The sequence below is a fragment of the Lagenorhynchus albirostris genome, chromosome 3, assembly GCF_949774975.1.
Source record: "Lagenorhynchus albirostris chromosome 3, mLagAlb1.1, whole genome shotgun sequence".
NCBI lineage: Eukaryota > Metazoa > Chordata > Mammalia > Artiodactyla > Delphinidae > Lagenorhynchus > Lagenorhynchus albirostris.
This window is the reverse complement of record NC_083097.1, coordinates 31,428,098-31,449,520: the sequence shown is the minus strand read 5'-3', so window position 1 is coordinate 31,449,520 and position 21,423 is coordinate 31,428,098. Positions and strand designations below refer to the sequence as shown.

The 21,423-nt window shown below is 43.0% G+C and overlaps 1 protein-coding gene and 1 pseudogene across 3 annotated transcripts in view; one reads left to right on the top strand and one right to left on the bottom strand.

Annotated features, from left to right (window-relative positions):
• Positions 1-21,423, bottom strand: part of EGFLAM (EGF like, fibronectin type III and laminin G domains) — a 171,125-nt gene that overhangs the window by 85,780 nt on the left and 63,922 nt on the right. For 2 of the 3 annotated variants that reach the window (XM_060146979.1, XM_060146977.1), the window contains exons 6-7: positions 20,729-20,864; positions 344-510 (exon numbers count right to left, since the gene is read on the bottom strand). In XM_060146979.1, the coding sequence (XP_060002962.1) occupies positions 344-510; positions 20,729-20,864 (303 nt within the window). The remainder of the gene's footprint in view (positions 1-343; positions 511-20,728; positions 20,865-21,423) is intronic. The other variant, XM_060146978.1, reaches the window with a different exon arrangement.
• On the top strand, positions 1,057-2,207 carry LOC132517872 (protein PRRC2A-like; annotated as a pseudogene).

Here is a 21,423-nt window from a genome sequence, read left to right as displayed (position 1 = left end):
CTGAACCCATTTTGTCCAAAAGATGGAAAGGGGCAGGGGCTGCACATCACCTTGGTATGTGATCTGTTTTGTACCCATGAAAGAAAACTGACCTCAAACTCCCTAAGGATAATGCAAAAATAAGCCTTCTGCTGACCTCCTGTACAAAGAAGCAGCCTGGCCCTGTGGAGGGCCTCTAACTTCCAAAGACCTGGGAAAACCACAGCAGGAAAGGCTGAGGACACCCCCTTCCAGACTGCCCTTTTGCGGGACGCTAAGCAACCTCCGTCAAGTGGGTCCTCAGGAGGCAATCCCAGCAACGCAGCTACTTCTGTCTGTCCTTCAGAAGGACCGCAGTACTCACGGGCGGTTCGGATGGTGTCACTGGGCTGACTACGGGGGCTGAGACCGTGGGGGTTCACGGCCCTCACGGCAAACTGGTAGCTGGTGTCCGGATCGAGGCCCTTGATGACCATGGAATCCATCTGGAGCTGCTCTTGGATTAAGGTCCAACTCTTGTCAAAATCTGGCCTTTGTTGATTAAAAAACAAAACAGAATGAGAAGCAGTAGTTCAGTTACAGCAGAGGGAAGGAAAGCTTGCTGGCTATGTAAGCTAACAGCGTTTGAATTCTGCAAGCAAGACTTATCAAAATGAGTGAATATTTCCCATCTAAAAGTGATCTGGATTTGAAATGCCAGGTCATGATTTTTAAGCCCTTGCCAATAAAAGAAAGTAGATCCTTTTTAGGGCCAGTTTTAAGCACTGTTTAAAGATCACCCGCTTTTCCTTGCATGGCCTTGACTGTGGTAAAAAGATCCCCACGTAGGAATTCGGTTTCAGGGACTCTGCCTTCCAGATGTTTCGTAAACAAGCCTTCCCCTGATAGTTCCCATTCCCAGGGGTCAGGAGAGCACAGATTCCATCTAGTCACAATCTGTTCACAAAATAAACAAATATAAATGTTCTAGGGTGACTAATTGCGTGAACTGCCATGGGAAAACCCAACAAGATCCTGTAGCACGGCCATCCTTACTCTCCACAAAACTACAAGTGTGCCAACTTGCCGAATGTTCACATGGACTCGGCCTTGTGCCTAGTGGTGGGAGACAGTTTAAAAGCAGAGAAGGAGCTAATGGTATCAGTCACTGAGGCCATTCCCAGCACCCGAGACTGAGAGCTGTTCCCCAGTGTTTCTGCCTCAGCTGAGCCACAATGCAAGCACCTGGGTTCCGGGCACTGTGGCCCAGAAACCAGCTCATCAGGCCAATGCTTGCACCCTGAGGTCTTCTATGGCAGCCCCGGGCCTCCCGTTTCTCAGGTTTCAGGGGGAGCCACAGCCTCTCAGCTATACCCCAACGACGGAGGTTTCTGCCCTGGGACACCCTCATTGCACCCTTGCAGATCACAGCCCCGTACCTCCTCCCAGGCCCAGCCCGCCCCTCGGCACTGCCCTCTGGGGTAGCTGTCAAGGGCCAATTTCTGGATTTCTCCACACTGCAAGCAACAGAGTTGGGGAAGTTGCCAGCTGGAGGAGTTCTCTACCTTCCACCTTCCTTCCTCTACCCTCCAGCTTTCTGCCCCAGCCCTTTGCCAGACCTACCCTTGCTGCAGGTGCGACAGGATCTGCCATCCCCTTCAGATCTTTATTCTCCTCCTCTGCAACCTGGCGGCCAAAGTGGCTTCCTTCCCTACGGGGCCCCTTCCCAGCAGATGCTTCCCCCCACGGTGGACTCACAGCTGCCTGTGGTGAACTGCGGCTCCCTGCCACCAGTGCCACCTCCTGCCCGACCCCCCCTTTCTCTGTTACCTGTGGGCCCCGCTCTGCGGCCCCCCAGCCTGGCTTTGCGGCCCCCGCCTGCTCCTGCTATGAGGGTGCTGCCTTCACCTGCCAGGCCGTTTGGCCCTAGCTTGGGGCGAGCAGAGCTGCACCCAGTAGAACTAAAGCCATTCCAGGATTATCGAAAACTGAACAGCAACCTTGGGGGACCTGGGTCATCACGTACTCCTCCAGCTGGAAGGTCTTTCTCTGGCCTCAATTCCCATCTCAAGGTCCCACCTTCCACCTACAGTGGAGTCTTCCGCAGCCAGCGCATCGACCTCTACCAGCAGGCCTCCCCACCGGATGCCCTGCGCTGGACGCCGAAGCCCTGGGAGCGGACGGGACCACCTTCTCGAGAAGGGCCGTCCCGAAGGGCACAGGAGCCTGGATTGCCCCCACCCCGCTGAGGGAACGCCCTTTGCCCCCACCTCCTGGGGCTTGTATATAGATTATAAATATATAAGGGGGAAAGGGGTGGGTGGGGAAGGGTTGTGGGGCTGGGGCCTTGCTTCCCCTCCTCCCCCCTCCCCTGGCCCCTATCCCTGGGGCCGTTTGTTAAAAAAGAATAATAAAAGGATTAAAAAAAAAAAAAGTCCAGCTTCCATCTGGGGGACAGCATACAGGGGGTAAGAGAACAAACTCTGGATCTGGACTGAGCTGTTCAAATCCTGCCTCTATTGCTCACTAGCTGCTATTTCACCTCTTTAAGTCTCTAGTTTCTCATCCGTAAAATGGGGTGATAAAAGTACCTACTTAAGAGGGCTGTCATAAAGGAGAAATCAGTTCTGTATCCCAGCACAGTGCCTGGCAATGTAACTGAGCAGGACCCTATGGGGCCCTCCCAGAACAGGACCCCCCTCTTCCCAATGTCCTCAGCCTGCCTTTTGCCTGTAGAAAAACTTTAGTCAAAGAATAAATTTAATCAGAAAAATGAGAAAGTGCAGAAAGGAAAAAATAACGTCACACAAAATAAAATAATAATAGTTTAGCCATTCAACAAAGTCAAGGACCTTTAGTGCCTCCTCAAGGGCTATAGATAATATTCTGAGCCACATCTTTTGAGCTGTTTTGCAGAAACTGAAACACCCACCAGGTGGAAGAAGTTAACTGTCTGCTGCTCAGAGACACATGGTTCTGGTTGGAACCAGAAGGTTGATGATATTGACTCACGATTATCTCACCACCAACCAATTAGAGGAGTGTCCATGAGCTGATCACACACCCACAATCCCCTTCCCTTATGCCTTTAAAAACCTCTCCCTGAAAGCCTTCGGGGAGTTCGGATCTTTTAAGCACTAGCTACCTGGACTCCATGCTTGGTGCCCCGCAATGAACGCTGCACTTTCCTCCACCACAACCCGGTGTCAGGAGGTCGGCTTTCCTGCGCTCAGGCAAGCAGACCCAAGTTTGGTTCGGTACCAGCATCACACTGTAAACGCTCAGCATGGATTAGCCATTATGTAAGGGATGTACCCACCTCACAGAGCTGGCAGGCAACCCCTGGCCACCTGCTCACTCTACACCCATGAGCTGCAATGCAGCAGCACTAGCGCACGTGGCTAGTCAGTACTTGAAAAGTGGCTTGTCTGAATTGGGATGTGCTGTGAGTGTAAAGTGTACAATGGATTTTTTAAGTGTAAAATATTAATATTTATATTGATTACATGTTGAAATGATGATATGTTGGATTCAGTGAGTTAAAAATACTTATTATTGAAATTAATTTCACTTGTTTCTTACTACCCTTTAAATACCCCTATCAAAAAACTTAAAATTTCATAGAGGCTTGCATTTACTATTGGCCAGTGCTGTTCTATATGGACTTCCTAGTTGGAGGGAGAAAGGAGAGCTTTCCAGGTAATAAGAACTACAAAATGAAATTTAGGAATGTTTGTGCATGGCTGGGGGACAATGGCCTCCAGTTAGGCAAATGGCCTAACTGGAGTGGAGAGGTTTTGTTAATAACTAATAATAGCTATCATTTATCATGTTCTTCAATGCGTATCAAGCATTGTTCTAATAGTTTAACTCATTTGCTTCTCACAATTACTCTATACAGTAGATACTAATATTAAACACCCCCCCATTTCTTTGAAGAGGAAATTAAGGCACAGAATGGGTAAGTAACTTGCCTGAGGTCACACAGCTGATAAATGGTGAGACCAACTTGGGTTGATGGGGGAAGATCAGATTAAGAAGATCCTTGATGCTGAATGAAAAATTGGGGTGATAGGGATTGGGAGATTCTCCATCTTTCAGTTTGCTCCCCAACCAACCTCTCCGCTCTTGTATTGTTAAACCCCTCTGCTCACAGATATTTAGAGGAAGGCAGGAAGCAAAAAATATTGATGTTTGCCCTTTATGAACAACTTAATAGGCAAGGAGGTAAAGACTCATTTTGCTAAAGGGAGATGCCTGGATGGTACACAGATTTCTCTAATATGTGCTCTTCTAGTTTTTCATTAGCAAGAATTGTTGAAAGCTAGATGGAGTCCTTAAGCCCAGCAAAAGATGCTTCCTTGGGCTCACTGTGCTGATGAGGAGTTTATGGGGCCCATATCTCACAAGAATTCATGTGTTTGGAGAAGCAGAGGTCACAAGCATGTCCACTGTAGGATGTAGGGCTCATTTCTCTTTCTCGGTATCCTTTCCCTAAAGATGGATTTCTCATGTAAACTAACTTTGTCATCAAAGAGAAAACCTCGTGAGTGGAAGGAAACACATTTACAAACTCAAATTAGAACCAAATCACTTCACAGAGGAAAGCCACAGGGATGCCTAACAGTAAAGTCAGGAAAGATATGATCTTTAGATAAAACTCTCCTGTTATCCTTTGCTAAGTTTCTCTTGTGGCATTTATAGAGGAAAGGACCTGTCACTGCTCTAAGAATGTGCCACTGTCTACCCAGGGCTACCTGCAAATATCTGCAACAATTTTCATGTAAAAAATTACAGCTTCCCGTCCCCCACAAAAAAAGGAGATTATTTTCTATTTGCTCATTTAATGCAAGAAAGAAAGCTTTCAGCGAATAAGAGATTGACATCATTAACATTTAATTTCATTATATACAGTGAGAGAGGAAAGCTCATGTAGATTGAATACCAGTCCAAAACCTTTAACATTTTGCCCCTGATTTTGTCATGGGTTTTGCATTTAAATGTTTTTAGAGTCTCTTGAGGTACAAAAGTGCAAAGGCAAGGTTGAGAGAGAGATAATCAGGCAAAAGCATTGTCTTAGTTCAGCCTCAAACAATAACTTTATCTTTTTTCACTAAAGAAAATCATCCTAACTACAAAGTTGCCAGTCAAATCACCATAGCAACACTAGCCTCCCAATTTCCCCAACCAGGAAAAGCCTAGAGGGGAAGAAGCAGCCTAAGAAAGTGCAGCCGTCCCAGGTAAAGATGGGCAGCCACCGGTAGGGCAGGCTCTTAAAAACTTTTCCAAGTAGTGGGATAGGGTTGGGTTGTGCATCCTATATCTCAGGAGGTCAGTAGGACACCTTTGGAAGGTGGTTGGGTGGGGGAGTTCAGGTGGGACAGATACAATTCGGTCAGCAGTGACTGTTCAAAACCCAGTTAGCTGATTCAAGTAATCAAAACACCCACTGGTTCATTTTGGTGGGAGGAAGCATTACCACTGGCAATATTAGCATCCAGCCTGGTTATCAGGAGTCTTAGAGATTGTTTGGTCCAAGTGTCTGAGGGCTCTCAGAAATTACGTGCAAGATTCTATGTGTGAACTTCATTTTCCTAAGAAAAGCGTCCTCAGCTTCTTATCAGATTATAATAATATGGGTTCCTAACATGAATGATCAATTAACCTATATAAAAGATTGGTATAATATATAAAAACATTAGCCATAAGTAAGTAGGTAAATGAATATACAGTACCTCTGCGTATCACACAGTCAAAGCTTTCCTTGTCAGCCTCTAACAGTTTGTTAGATTAACCAATGATCCTCATTAGTTCCCACTAATTCAGCTGTTGGCTTATCAAGAGTCCATTGTGTTTATTTCTAAATTTATTTATGACTTTCATGTTTGTTATTGTAATTATGTTATTTAATGCCATATTATATAAACTAGTGAATATGAGTAAAAAATATAAGTGATAGCTATGTTTAATGGTTTTGAAAGACTTGGTAAAGCTGAACCACTAAAACATAATTGCCTTTGAACTAAGTGAAAGCAAGGCAACTGTAAAAGAGTGGAAAGAAGATTATAAAATTCTAGAATGAGTTTGTAGTCAGATAACTTTGCAAGTGACTTTAAATTTTTAACTTGAAAAAACTATAAGTAGAAATTGTAGGTGATACCTTCGAGGTGTGGTTAAAATGTCCATATTTTCCAAGGCAATCTACATATTCAATGCAATCCCTATTAAAATTCCAATGGCATTTTTCACAGAAATAGAAAAAATACTAGCAAACCAAATTCAACAGCACATTAAAATGATCTTACGTGATCAGGTGGAATTTATCCCTGGGATGCAACATAGTCAAATCGATAAATCTGATACACCACATTAACAAAATGAAAGAAAAAAACCAGAGGACCGTCTCAATAAATGCAGAAAAAGCATTTGACAGAATTCCACATCCCTTCACGATAAAAACTCTCAACAAATTAGGTATAGAAGGAATTTACCTCAACATAATAAAGGCCATATATGACGAGCCCACAGCTAGCACTCAACAGTGAAAAGCTGAAAAATTTTCTTCTAATATCAGGAACAAGGGTAAACAAACGTGCCCACTCTGACCACTTCTAAGAAACCTACTACTAGAAGTCCTGGCCAGGGCAATTACACAAGAAAAGGAAATAAACACCATCCAAATTGGAAAGGAGGAACTTAAATTGTCTGTGTTTGCAGATGACATGGTATCACATATAGAAAACCTTAAACACTCCACCCCAAAACTGTTAGAACTAATGAACAAATTCAATAAAGTTGCAAGATACAAAAAAAATTACAAAAATCAGTTCCATTTATATACACTAACAAACTAGCTGAAAAAGAAGAACTTTAGGAAATGCAAATAGTTGCTTGGGACGTGACCTCACAAGACATTCATGACAGAATAAAAAGTCAAAATGACCTCCGTGTGCAGAAACACAAGGGCAAAGCCAACTCAAATGATAAATGTAAAATCTTATATTAGGTTTTTTAAAAAGCCGATGGCATAGAAATAAGGCAGAGAAAACCTGGTGTGGCAAAGATCTATGGGGAAGGCAGGGGGCATTGATCACAAACTCAATATGAATCCTCTGGACTACCTGCTGTGGAAAAGGCCTAGTGTCCATATCCTAGGAAAAAGTGGTTTTCTAGGTTGATCACTTGGCAGAAGTGCTCTAGACCCATCTCCACTTGAGGCAGAGTTCAAAGGGCTGGTATGGATTGCCTTGGGGTAGAGAGGATATAGTAAACATATGCCAGTGTCGTTAGATAGGAGATAGACAGTCAAATGAAGATGGGGACGATGCCTTCTGTGTTTTCCATATTGGACTAGGAGGCCCAATGGCTCCTTACAGGGAAGCCAATGGCAGTGCGTTATAAAGAAGACCCTTTGATGGTAATTAGGAATGGTTGACAACAAAGCCAACTGCACGAAAGGGCTGAGCTCTGCATCAGCAGCTGTCTTGAAGCAGAGGTTGGGTAGCCATCCATCAGAAATGTAATCAGCTACTTCCTCAACACAGTAAGAAGGTTGGACTTCACTCAGTGTCTCTGACCTCAACTCACAGTAGGAAATACATTTTTGTATAGCAACCCAATATACCTATTCATATATGTATACTATATATATATGACTCACATGTGAGTACAAAACTGAAAGAAAAGTTTCAAGAAAAAATACTTACCCATACTATGTTATTCCCTTTGCTATTTCCTCTTCTTTTCCTTTCTTTTCTTCTTTTTTTAAAAATTCTGATAAGAACCCACTAAATTGATTTCACCACCCACTGAAGTGTTGTGACCCATAATTTGAAAAACACTGGACAAGAGGTTTTTCTTCTAGAATACCTTAGAGGGTGCTTCCAACTCTAGAACTCCGAGAATAAAGAAAACAGATTTTTTCAGCCATGAAGACAAATGTATGACTTACAGACAAATGTTCATAAAGTGGAAATGCAGCCTGTGAAACTCCAAGTATGCTCTAGATACATCACTCTCTAGAGCACTGTGTTTCAACATTTGTGAATGAGCCACGATAAGACATACGTCGAACACTGTGACCCGGTACACACCACAAATACGCACACACAGCTGAAACATGAGTTTCACGAAATAATTCTTATTTTTATTACGTGTGATGCCTTCTGATACTTTCTTTTCTGTTTCATTTTACTTTTGAACACCTGTTGGTCAGGACCCCCTCAGCTGATTTCTTTACCTTCTAATGAGCCCACGGGCTGAGAACCCCTTCTCTAGAAAGTTCAAGCTGAGGTGGGGAGTGATATTCAAGCACGTTACAGACATGAACTAGGAAACTGGGCTAGGAATGGTTAAATCCGGCTAAGAAAATACTTCTGAGAGAGGAACTCGTTGGAGCAGAAAACAGCCCTCTTGGGGATCCACAGAACATCCGAATGGCCTTGACAGTGGAGGCCACTCTATAGGCCTGAGATGGAGGGGACCAAAAGCCTAATTACAGTACAACCAGAGATATGTGCGTCCTCCCTCCCTCGGTATGGGACCTAGCATTCCATGGTTTAATGTTTTCTGGAGGACCTTGGATTATTTGGAGGCTCCTTCCTTCAATATTTTCCTTCATGTTATTCCTTCTAAGCATCATTTCAGACACAGAATTGCAAAGATTCTTCTCTGGGTCCTCCTACCGCTTAACTCTGATTCTACCATTACACTGCATATACCACCTTCTAATGGAATTTTATATTTCTGTCTTCCCTACTAGGCTGCGAGCGCATTAACATGCTGATTGTCTTATTCATTTCCATGCTCCTTGGAATGTCTGCATGATCTTTCAAAATGCAAATACTATCAATTCCTTTTCTGCTTAACCCTTCCCATAGCTCCCTATTCCTGTCAGGACAAAAGGAGATCCTTTATAAAGGCTTTCCTGCTCCAAACCTTGCTTACCTACCCAGCCTTATCTCTCACTACACAGAGCTCCAGGCTTCTAAGCAAGTCCAAGAACATTTCCTTTTTGCCTCCAAGCCACTGCTTGAGCAGCTTCTTCTGGCCTGAGCCTTTTCACACTGCTTCCTCCCTCCCCTTGTGCCTGGTTATTGCTGATATGTCCTCCTTAGTTCCTGTAAGAAGCCTTCCCAGATTCCTTCAAAACTGGGTTAGATGTCAAGGCTGTGTTCCTCTAGGCCCCCGGCCTCCACCCCTGCCCGCAACACTCACAGCTCTGGACTCTGCTCACCTGCATTCCCCACTGGACTGTCCAAGCAGAGGCAATAGCTGATTCACCCCGAAATCTCTTGCACATGCTTTGCTCATGGAAGATACTCAATACGTACATGTTTGGGTGAATGCATGCACATAGCAAGTATCCAGTAAAGGGTGAATTGAGCTGAATTCAAATATCTTCGAACTTAGACGTTAGCAATAACACAATGCCCTAAACCAGCGGGTAGCAAACTTCAGCTGCCTGCCAGTTTTTGTAAATAAAGTTTTATTGAAACACAACCACAACTGTTTGTTTAGGTATTGTCTAGGCTGCTTTCCTGCTACAATGGCAGAGCTCAATAGTTGAGAAAAAGACCACATAGCTGGCAAAGCATAAAATATTTACTACCTGACCCTGCAGAAAAATTTGCCAACCCCTGGTCTAAGACAACAGTCTTGGACTTCCCTGGTGGCATAGTGGTTAAGAATCCACCTGCCAATGCAGGGGACAAGGGTTCGAGCCCTGGTCCGGGAAGATCCCACATGCTGTAGAGCAAATAAGCCCGTGCGCCACAACTACTGAGCCCGCGTGCCACAATTACTGAAGCCCACACGCCTAGAGCCAGTGCTCCGCAACAAGAGAAGCCACCACAATGAGAAGCCTGCGCACCGCAATGAAGAGTAGCCCCTGCTTGCCACAACTAGGGAAAGCGTGCGCGCAGCAATGAAGACCCAACGCAGCCAAAAAAAAAAAAAAAAACTGTTTAAGACAACAGTCTTTAACCTTGTTAGTGCTACTTTGACAGTCTGTGGAAATCTGTGAATCCCTTCTTGGAATAATATTTTTAAATGCATAAAATGCATAGGATCACAAAGGAAACCAGTTATACTAGAAACAATTATGAAAACAATAAAAAATTATGATATATTAATATACATACTTCTTCATTAACACATTAAATAACAATACTTAGCAATGGATTTAATAATTTCATAGTAGTGATAACCATAACTGGTATTTTGAGATATGTGCAACAATTGTAATGGGATAAGAACATATCTGTGATTCCAATAGTGACAAAGTCACAGGAATTGCTAATGCCACTGCAGTTTGTTGATTATATTCATATTTGAAGAAAACATTACATTTCAGTCGGTAAAACTAAGAGCGTAATTTTTGTCCAACGAAGTTCAGGGACCCCTTGCCTTCCATCCATGAGCCCCTTGGGGATCCACAGACTGCAGGTTAAGCACCCTGCTTTAAGATCCCATAGTTATCCAGGGTAAATACGCCAGGAGTGAAAGAAAACCTCATGCTCAGAAAGGCCTCCAAGTCTCTGTCAATTTTACAGACTTGGTGTTATGCAGGATTTGCTCTATACTAAAATGAATTGCAGAGGCAGTCCAAAAGCACTAAGTAATCACAGTTAAGAAAAAAAAAAAAGAAAGATGTATTATTTGACCTGCAGCTTCCAGCCGTATTTCTTTATTAATGAATTGGTTCCACCCAACCAAATGACAAACAGATGGATAGAATGAGGTAATGATAAGCTCAGCTAGCAATTTGTCCCTGATGGGGCAACTGGAGAGCACACTTTCATTTACAGTTTACAAATGGCTCCCAACACGGGTACACAAGAATTCAATTTGTGTCAACTCCCATCAGTCTGACCAGGGATATTACATCAGGAAATCTCACGGTAGGAGGGACTGAAGCTTTAAGGGATCAATTTGTAGAACTGTAGGTCAAACTTCTGCAAAAACATTCAGAATCGCCCTTCCATTTGAGCCTGAATGGAGGAACTGGATGGCTACCAGAATTTCTGGGACTACATACCACTCTGGAAAGTGGTTCTGAGATTTTCAATTTGGAAACTAAAGGTAAGAAAAAGGAGTTTTTCACAAAACACCACTTGTTAATATGAAATGTCAGCTGACACCCAAACAAGCCCACTCTTGCTTATTTCTAATTCTATTGTAAGGAAGGCTTATACTTAAACAGCACAACTTCCTAAACAATTTCTTGAAAAGAAAGGGAGATTTTTGTTGCTGTTTTTTCCCATTCTCCTCAAAATTGATTAATTGTATAAGAACGATTCTTTAAATATATCAAGCTCTATAATTTTGGGGGACCAGGAACACCAACACAGGGCTACATCACTGTTAAATATTGCAGCCATTTGCCCAGTTATTGCTATAAGTTCTAGTAAAACGCTATGAAAAAAGTTGGCAATTCACTTGCAGGTATGAAGGGCTCCGAAACACAAGTTATCATTCAATACGAAATAAAACCGCAATGGTAGCTTTCAAGTTAGTCTTACACATTGGGTATTATCTGAAGCTTTACCACATACCACTATCCCTTTTATGATGAGAAAACAAAAACAATAAGTAACTTTGGGTCGGGGGGAAGGAAAGGGGACGTGCTTGCAGATCCAGGTTGGATTCTGTCTGCCTTTTACGTCTGCAGTTAGTAAGGAATGATATTGGTTACTGCTGTGGCCTTGGAAATTAGCGGTAAAGGATTCATTCCATCTCCTGTGACTAGTATGGCAATACATTTCCATTACCATGGGGCTCAGGGTAAGGAAAAGGACTGACACTAAAAATATTCTTCCATAAGCCACTCTTCTAAGTACTGTACAGACATCTATTTCTCTTCACAACCCTCCCGAGGTATCCACCATTATCATCCCTACTTTCCAGCCAAGGGAAGTAAGGCTCAGAGAGGTCAAGGATCTTGCGCAAGGTGGCAGCTAGTTGTCACTCTCTGGATGCAATCACATGACTGCCTGTATCCAAATGTTCTCCAGCACCTACTTGACGCGTGCTATGTTTACTTCATGTAGGTGCCATATTCCACAGAAGGGAGCTAGTCAAGACGTTGCCCTCATGTCCCGGCACACAGAAGGGAGCTAGTCAAGACGTTGCCCTCATGTCCCGGCAAGGAGGACAGACTTTGAACAAGTAATGAACTACAAATGTGCTGAGTGTTGCTAGTAAGTGTTGCAGGTGTACCTAACCTAGTCTGAGGTGGGGGGCAGGGTTCAGGGCAGGCTTCCTGGAGGAAGTGGTACTTAAGCAGGGGAACTGAAGGATGAACAAGAGTTAACTAGGTAAAGAAGTAGAAGATATATCCTGGCAGAGTATAGCAAGCATAAAGACCTTTAGCCAAGAAAGAACATGGCTATAAAGGAAAGCAGGAAAGACCTATCATAAAAGCCTTAATAAGTATAGTTTGCATTGATTGAGCATTTACTGTATAACAGGTGCTATTCTGTGCATTTCGTGTGCATCAACTCGCTTTATCTCACAACAACTCGATGAGGTAAGTAAATCGTTATCCCCATTCTTCTGTCTGAGGCACAGAGAAGTTAAATAATGCAACTAAAACCTTATGGTTTAAAAGTGGTGGAGGCAAGGGTTGCACCAGGAAGATAGGTCCAGAGCCCTGTGTAGTAAACCACCTATACTTCCTCACCTTTGTCACGAGGACAGAAAATCACAGCCACCAGATTTTAGAGGTCAAGCAGTCCAGCCTTATTTCATATGTAAGGAAGCTTAAAACTGGAATCAAGCCATTTGTCCCCAGGATTAGAGGCCAGCTCAGAGCTGTGTCTTCTGATTCCACATTTGGACAAACTTAAACCTGAGAGACGATACCAAGCATTGGACTGTAAGTCTCGATTCTGAATGAAACACTTCTTTAACTTTCATAGTCTGTGCCCTTGACCATAAGGCATATCACATCATCCCTTAAAACTGTTCAAGGAAAATCCATAATCCGTTCAGCTTCCGCTCTGAATCCCACACTTGATTTTCATGTCAGTAACAGCCTTTGCAGGGTCACTTCTTAGGAGGAAACTAATTAAATTCATTTGTTACTTGTAGGCTGATGATGGGATGGAAAGACAGATGACTTTTGACAAAAATATCAATTTGTAAAATAATTTTCAAAATTATTTTGAAATAATAATTTCAATGCACCACCCAGGTGTGCATGACCTTGAGATTCTCAAGTAAAACCAATACGTAGACATTGCAATCAGCTTAAAAGCAGCTCTGTGTGAAGATGAATTTTGCAAGTCTTATTATGGAAGGCATCTGCAAGGGACCAGGGAATTATTTAGGCAGAAAGGTGTGAAAGGGAAAAGAAAGGCAGCATTGCTCTTTCATATTTATTAGTATTAGTGTCTTGGGCTGAGATTTAGAGATCATTTCTTGACCTATGTCCCTAAAACACACAGAAATATTTTGAACTTTCACATGCACCCAAAATTAGCCTTGGTGGACTTTTTATTAAAAATTGCCACTGAAAGCTTTAATCTGCCCTTTCCAACAACTGACACTACAAAACTCTGAAGCAGTTTTAACCAATCAGGTTACACCTACAGAAAAGCTACAGTAAGTCCCTTACATACGAACCTTCAAGTTGGGAACTTTCAAAGATGTGAACGTGCATTCGCTTGTCCAATCATGTCAGTTAGTTCATGTGTCTGGAGTACATTGTCACATGCGTGCATCCTCTGCAAGTGGTTGTGCTTTTGTGTACTTAACCGTACAGTACTGTATAGAGACAGTAGTACAGTATCTTTATTTCAAGCCCAGGATGTCCGGAAGCAAGTGTTAAAGCAGCAGTGATATAGCTGGTACTATTGGAGTTTTCAAGGTACTGTACTGTAAGATTAAGAAATGTTTTATTCATTTCTTGTGTTTGTTTTTTATGTATTCTTTGTGTGAAAAGTATCATAAACCTATTACAGTACAGTACTATATAGCTGATTGTGTTAGTTGGGTACCTAGGATAACTTTGTTGGACTTACGAACAAATTGGACTTAACAAATGTGCTCTCAGAATGGAACTCATTCATGTGCAGGGGACTCAACTTTATAGGTAAGTTGAATGAAAACTATTTTCACCTTTAACCAACCTGATAGATAGCATATATGGAACACAGCACCCCAATTGAAACATTACTGGTAAGGACTATTTGTCCAGCCTTTGGGTTTTCATTGCCACCATAGTATATATTTTTCACTTATGAGAAAAGCACTTACCCTGGGGAAATTCTTAGGCAGAAGGAGGAAAGTTTCTCAGATATTTATAGACAAAATATTTTAAAACATAGGTAGCTATATTTATGCTTGGTTCTTATTTTAATGAACACTAAGATTGTTGCCCACAAAGAAATTTCCAGTATCACTTTAGAAATAAAATATTCTTCCTGGGACTTCCCTGGTGGCGCAGTGGTTAAGAATCCGCCTGCCAATGCAGGGGACACGGGTTCGAGCCCTGGTCCGAGAAGATCCCACATGCCGCGGAGCAACTAAGCCGGTGTGCCACAACTACTGAGCCTGCGCTCTAGAGCCCACAAGCTACAACTACTGAGCCCACGTGCCACAACTACTGAAGCCCACGCACCTGGAGCACATGCTCCGCAACAAGAGAAGCCACCACAATGAGAAGCCCGTGCACCAAAGAGTAGCCCCCGCTCGCCACACCTAGAGAAAGCCCACGTGCAGCAACGAAGACCCAACAGCAGGCAAAAAATATATACATATATATTCTTCCTACTTCGAATGCATGTTTTTTCTGTTTTAGAAAAGCAGGAAGAAAAAGTTTTAAAAACATTGCAAAATATGTTACAGCTTGCAGGCTTACTTAGAATTTGCCTCTTCAAATCTTTTCTACACTGATTAAAAATTTTAAATCTACTGTAAATAAGGAAGTTGATGAATAGTCCCCAGGCCAACTTCGGGAGACATTATGAAGATTACTCTCAATCTGCCTGAGCCAGAGACCAAGTCTCCTCTCTGGTACAATCACTGAGAGCACCCTTTCAAGGTGCTCACCCTGTGGGCATCCTCCATTTTACAGGAGGCAGAAGCTGGAAAAAGAACAAAAATTTGCTTAGTCCTAAGCCCATGACCTAAGACAGCATCACAAACACATGGAATGTCCACCCAAAATATGAACAAAACTAGCGAGTAAGCAGTCAGTACCCCACACCCTGGTCTAGTGTAATTTTTCAGGTTAATTTCTTATTAGCCAGTTACATATTTCCTTAAAAGTTTTCTGAGACTATTTCCCAACAACGCCTTTGACACCATCATCCTCACTGAATAAGGGCAACTGATGAATAAGCACCTACCAAGACAGAGGACTGGAACCTCATCCTCCAGTGACAGAACTCAGACAAGAACTTCACATTCAGGTGGGTGAAATCTGAGGAGAACTTCTGGCAATACACTGATTTCTACAGTTTCCTAGCCTTGGCCTGTCAAGGCCTGCCTCTGGGATAGGAAAAGACACTTTTGGCTCACCCAGAGACCTGTCACAGGTGTTTGTGTACACAGTAGGTATCTGGGCAAAAAGAATTCAATGTTAAACATTAAACAGCCCTCTCTGGGAAAAATAGATAACTGTAGGCCCCCAAAGCTTTTCACACTGACTGCAGTTTCTGATTTAGAGCCCAGGAAAGCTCTCTTTAAACACATATCCTCAGGCTCTCAACTGAAATGGGATAGACTCTGAGATGTTTACAAACGAATGTGGGGATTTATTTTGCAGCCAAACATTAAATGCTGCGAGAGCTTCCTTTCTGGAGTAACAGCCAACAGCAGCCTAAGATGAGGCTTCCTGTTTCCCCAGCCAGCAGCGCTCCAGGTGGGCGGAGTCCAGCATTCCATCTCTGAAGGTCGGTCACAGACATGAAGGGGACATGGGGTTTTGTAGAAAGAGCACCGGGCTGGAAGTCGAGAGAGTTCAGTTCTAATTTTAATTTTGTCCCTAACCAGTCATTTTACCTTGGCAAAGCAACTTAAGCAATTGAGTCCCAATTTCTTTCTTTGTAAAGGGGCAAGAGTGGTAGGGAGGGAAGGAAATAAACAGCTATTGAATGTCTACTATGTATAAACACTTTATGAAGGCTATGAACAATAACCCTGCTATGAGGGTCACATGAACTTGATGTTACAGATGAGGAAATGGAGGTCCTGAGATTAAATAACTTGACCGAGGTTACATATTCTGGAAGAGATAGCAGGAGCAGAATTCCTAGTATAGGGGCTGGAGCCAGGAGCTGGCTTTCCTTATGCTACCATGTTCCATTTGGAACACCAAGATATCCAAGAGTTCTAAATATGAAGACATCTACAATGTCTCCAGGACACTGTAGAGGTATATTTGTTAAGATAAACAGATATAACAAATATTTAACAGTTTGTTAAAATGGTATATACTTTTAAAATATTTATACATAAGAATTTGGGGTCTGAGCCCCTCAAATGTTAGAGGTTTGAATGTTAAGATGTATTTTTGTTGGAGAAGAATTAAAATTGTTAAATGTAGGTACATAACACCCATATATACCTTAAATGTAGGTACATAACACCCATATATACCTCCTTTTCCTTAGCTTGGTTTTTGACATGTACATGTCAAAAGAGCTTTGTAGAAAGCTGTTTCTCATATGTGATTTCACTTGATCCTCCTAATGAGGACACGCTATAAGGCTGCAAGAAGTTATCACCCATATTTTGCATTGTAAGGACATTGTCGTCAATGCCTCTGGGGCCTGTGTCACCTCCCCTTCTCCCAGTTCTGATTTCAGCTGCGGCTGTCATGTGGAGAGTTTCATGTGAGCTCAACTTGCCTCGCAAGACCAGCATCGAACCTCAAGCACATGCCGTGCTCACAACACTCCTCCTTCTTCCCTGGACCTGCCTCCTTAATCCAAGGGCCAGCAGAGCCTAGAAGGGTGGGAAGTTGTACCTCGGGGGGAAACGTTCAATCAACAAAAAGAGGACAGAAGCCAGCGCGTAAATGGCTCTTGCCTTTTTTTTTTTTTTAAACATCTTTATCGGGGTATAATTGCTTTACAATGGTGTGTTAGTTTCTGCTTTATAACAAAGTGAATCAGTTATACATATACATATGTTCCCATATGTCTTCCCTCTTGCGTCTCCCTCCCTCCCACCCTCCCTATCCCACCCCTCCAGGTGGTCACAAAGCACCGAGCTGATCTCCCTGTGCTATGCGGCTGCTTCCCACTAGGGATCTACCTTACGTTTGTTAGTGTATATATGTCCGTGCCTCTCTCTCACTTTGTCACAGCATACCCTTCCCCCTCCCCATATCCTCAAGTCCGTTCTCCAGTAGGTCTGTGTCTTTATTCCTGTCTTACCCCTACGTTCTTCATGACATTTTTTTTCCTAAATTCCATATATATGTGTTAGCATACGGTATTTGTCTTTTTCTTTCTGACTTACTTCACTCTGTATGACAGACTCTAGGTCTATCCACCTCATTACAAATAGCTCAATTTCGTTTCTTTTTATGGCTGAGTAATATTCCATTGTATATATGTGCCACATCTTCTTTATCCATTCATCCGATGATGGGCACTTAGGTTGTTTCCATCTCCGGGCTATTGTAAATAGAGCTGCAATGAACATTTTGGTACATGACTCTTTTTGAATTTTGGTTTTCTCAGGGTATATGCCCAGTAGTGGGATTGCTGGGTCATATGGTAGTTCTATTTGTAGTTTTTTAAGGAACCTCCATACTGTTCTCCATAGTGGCTGAACCAATTCACATTCCCACCAGCAGTGCAAGAGTGTTCCCTTTTCTCCACACCCTCTCCAGCATTTATTGTTTCTAGATTTTTTGATGATGGCCATTCTGACTGGTGTGAGATGATATCTCATTGTAGTTTTGATTTGCAAACAAGACCAAAAGACAACACTCAGAATGGGAGAAAATATTTGCAAATGAAGCAACTGACAAAGGATTAATCTCCAAAATTTACAAGCAGCTCATGCAGCTCAATAACAAAAAAACAAACAACCCAATCCAAAAATGGGCAGAAGACCTAAATAGATATTTCTCCAAAGAAGATATACAGACTGCCAACAAACACATGAAAGAATGCTCAACATCATTAATCATTAGAGAAATTGCTCTTGCCTTTTTGATAGGCAAATTAGAGAGGAATTCTGTGTGCTCCAGAGAGATCTCCATAGAATTAAGCCCCTACAGAGGCCCCCATTGCCTGCAGAAGTGACTTCTGTAACACACAGTCATATGTCCTCCATCCCTCACCCAACCTTCTCATTCCAGCTTCCAAATAAAATAAATTACTTGCACCCAAGTTCTTGTAAAACGCTCTCCTTTTGGGGACCCTAAACTATGTGAGGCACTGAGACTACAGAGGTGAAGTGACTTGCACAGGGCCCCCTGCTGGCAGTAGAGGAAGCAGCAAGCACTCCCTTCCAGTTCTGGCTCTAAATCCATCTCATTTTCTACTTTCAGTTGTACACACAGGTTAAGAAACTGCAATTTCCACCTTTTGCCAATATGCCAGACTGAAGTTTAAGAAAGAAATACATGTTTTACCACAAAATTAATGATTCACTTTGTTATAAAGCAGAAACTAACACACTACTATAAAGCAATTATACTCCAATAAAGATGTTAAAAAATAAAATAGTAGGGCTTCCCTGGTGGTGCAGTGGTTGAGAGTCCGCCTGCCGATGCAGGGGACACAGGTTCGTGCCCCGGTCCGGGAAGATCCCACATGCCGTGGAGCGGCTGGGCCCGTGAGCCATGGCCGCTGAGCCTGCGCGTCCGGAGCCTGTGCTCCGCAACGGGAGAGGCCCCAACAGTGAGAGGTCCGCATACCGAAAAATAAATAAATAAATAAAATTAAATAATAATAAAATAAAATAGTAAATGATAACCGTCATCTTTGCTGAGGGTCACACAGATGACCTGCTGGGCTACTATGAAAAACACTGCCCAGTTTTCAAAATTTTAAAGTACTACATTTTGCTTTGCTGATGTTAGACAAGTAAATTAGAAATGTTAAGTTTCACTCCAAGTTTTACAGATGAGAAAGCTGAAGTTTTAGGACTTTCCACTGTTGCAGTTTAACTACTTTTGGAACCAGGCTTAGAATCTTTTCTACTCCAGACACATTCCAGGCTTTGCCTACCAAATTTGTTCAACAAAGGATTGTAGATTATCCTCACTGAAGGGCATTGGTCTGGAGCTTGGCTGGGGGCATCTTTTATTTATTTATTTTTTAATTTTCCCAGCATCTGCTCCTCCCTTTTCCATTAATTGCACAACTTCGCTTTGAGGAACCAACCCTCTTGAACTCTCAGTCTGTGTACTTCAGGCCTGAATGACCCACCAGTCTTTAGTTCCAGAGCTCAGAATATGACGCGTATCTGCCCAGTCAGTGTACTCTTCTCCTTGGCCGCAGTGATTGGCTCAGCGAATGAAGAGGGACCAGAGCCTGGCCAGCTAGAATGAATACTGAGACTCTACTGTGTCCCCTGAGAAAGAGCCACTCCTTTCCAGTGGGGAGCTGAGCTAGTAGACAGCAAGCCTCCAGTGCCTGGTGGCCATCTTGCCACCATACTGGAAAAGCCTGAAACTAAAGCCAATAAAGGGGGGAGCAGAGCACAGAGATGGATGGAGACAGACTGCGGATGCGATACAGAACTGGTCTTCCCCAAATTTAGAGTCGTCACAGGACTTGACACTCATAGGGGCCAATACATTACGGTCTCATCTTCTTTCAAGATCCTGCCACTTGCAATTCAATAAGTCCTGCCTGAAACAAGCTCTGTACTCAAGCATTAAAGAGACTCCGTGCAGTACTTCTCTAAAGAAACAAATATCTGTTTTCTACTACCAAAAACTAGGCTAGGAAGTCAAGAAACAGAAGCAGACCTCATGAAATCATGGCAGAATCCTTTGCCTCAGCTTCAGAGAGCCTAGGAATGAGGTGCTGAGCAAGGCTTTACGAATCCATGAAGCAACCGGCCTCAGACAAACCCAATCACCTTTAATGTAGAGAACAATGTTGTTTCATCAGCTAGGTGCTTCAATTCAAAAGTCAACTGCAACTAGAGTTCAGAGGAAGAGCCCTAGCTGGGGAATAACTTTTGCTCATTGGTTGGGTGGGGGTTTTTTTGGTTTTGTTCTTGCTTAAAATTACATAGCAGCATTGAGAATCCAGGTTTTTACATCTGTAAGTTCTTAGAAGAACTTCTAATCACTCTTTTACGGTTGATAAGCTGACTACGAGAGCTGGAGAGGTGGACAAGAGAAAAAAGCTGAAACCAAAACAAGAAACTTTCCCCATGGCGATATGGATGCAAAGGCAACAATGCACTGCACGTGTTTTTAAAGGTTTTTTTTCCTCTCCCTCGAGAAAAGTCACCATCAAATATATACTTCAGACATAATGTTTCAAAGCCAAGGAGGCAAGTTTTGAGCTTGAAATGCAGGCAGGCTGGCAGTGGGTCCCTCTGGAGTTTTCAGAGCCTAGGACAGTGTGACTGTGGCGGGGAAGTGGGGAAGAGGTCAGGTGGGTACAGACAGGTTAACCAGATGACCCACCATCAAAGAGGGCTGGGGACAGGTGCTGGCCCAAGTCAGAGTATAAATATAGGCCTCTTTGTCGTCTCTTAAATTCACAGGCAGTGGAGTCTTCTATCGTGTTTGGAATGACTGAGGTCAGTACGTTTGGCTTCTGAATGTGACCCACTAACTTACCTGATGAATTCCACAGAATAGTACTGAATAGGGGCGCTTCCTTCACTCTCTCCAGGTTTCCAAGATAGGGCCACCTCGGAATCAGAAACCACAGTGACGTGCAGCTGCTGAGGTGCTCCTGGAAGCAGGCAGGAATCTAGGCAGGACAGCGAACAACTAGAGTTGGCTGTGGTCTTTGCTGCTGGAGAGGTTTCATGTATAAAAAAACATGTGTGCTTTCTACAGCCTAAACACCTCTGTTCAGAACTGCCTCACCCTCCAAACCAAACAAACACACACACACAAAATCACAACTGGATTCATGGAAGGTTTGTCAATGAGAGCTGGTCTTCCCTTCTCCTCAAGCACCCCAGGCTGGAAATCCAACTACATCATGTCCAGACTATGGACCCCAGGACACACAATGATGTGTACCCTTTAGAACCTCTGTTAGCATGTCGGAATTGATGTTTACCTACAAGGAAAATTAAATGCTTAGCGTTACTGTCACTTACTTTCAATTCTTTTGTGTATCCTTCCTGCCCCCTATCATCAGAATACATATCAATGGTAGGACAGTTGGAAAAAGCCTCATGGGTAAAGATGTAGAATGATCCTATCACCCCAAGGTAACTGCTGTTACTATTTTCATATCTAGACTTTCACATTTCCCAGCCTTTCTTTATTGCTTCGGCCAGAAGTATTTTTTTCTGCCT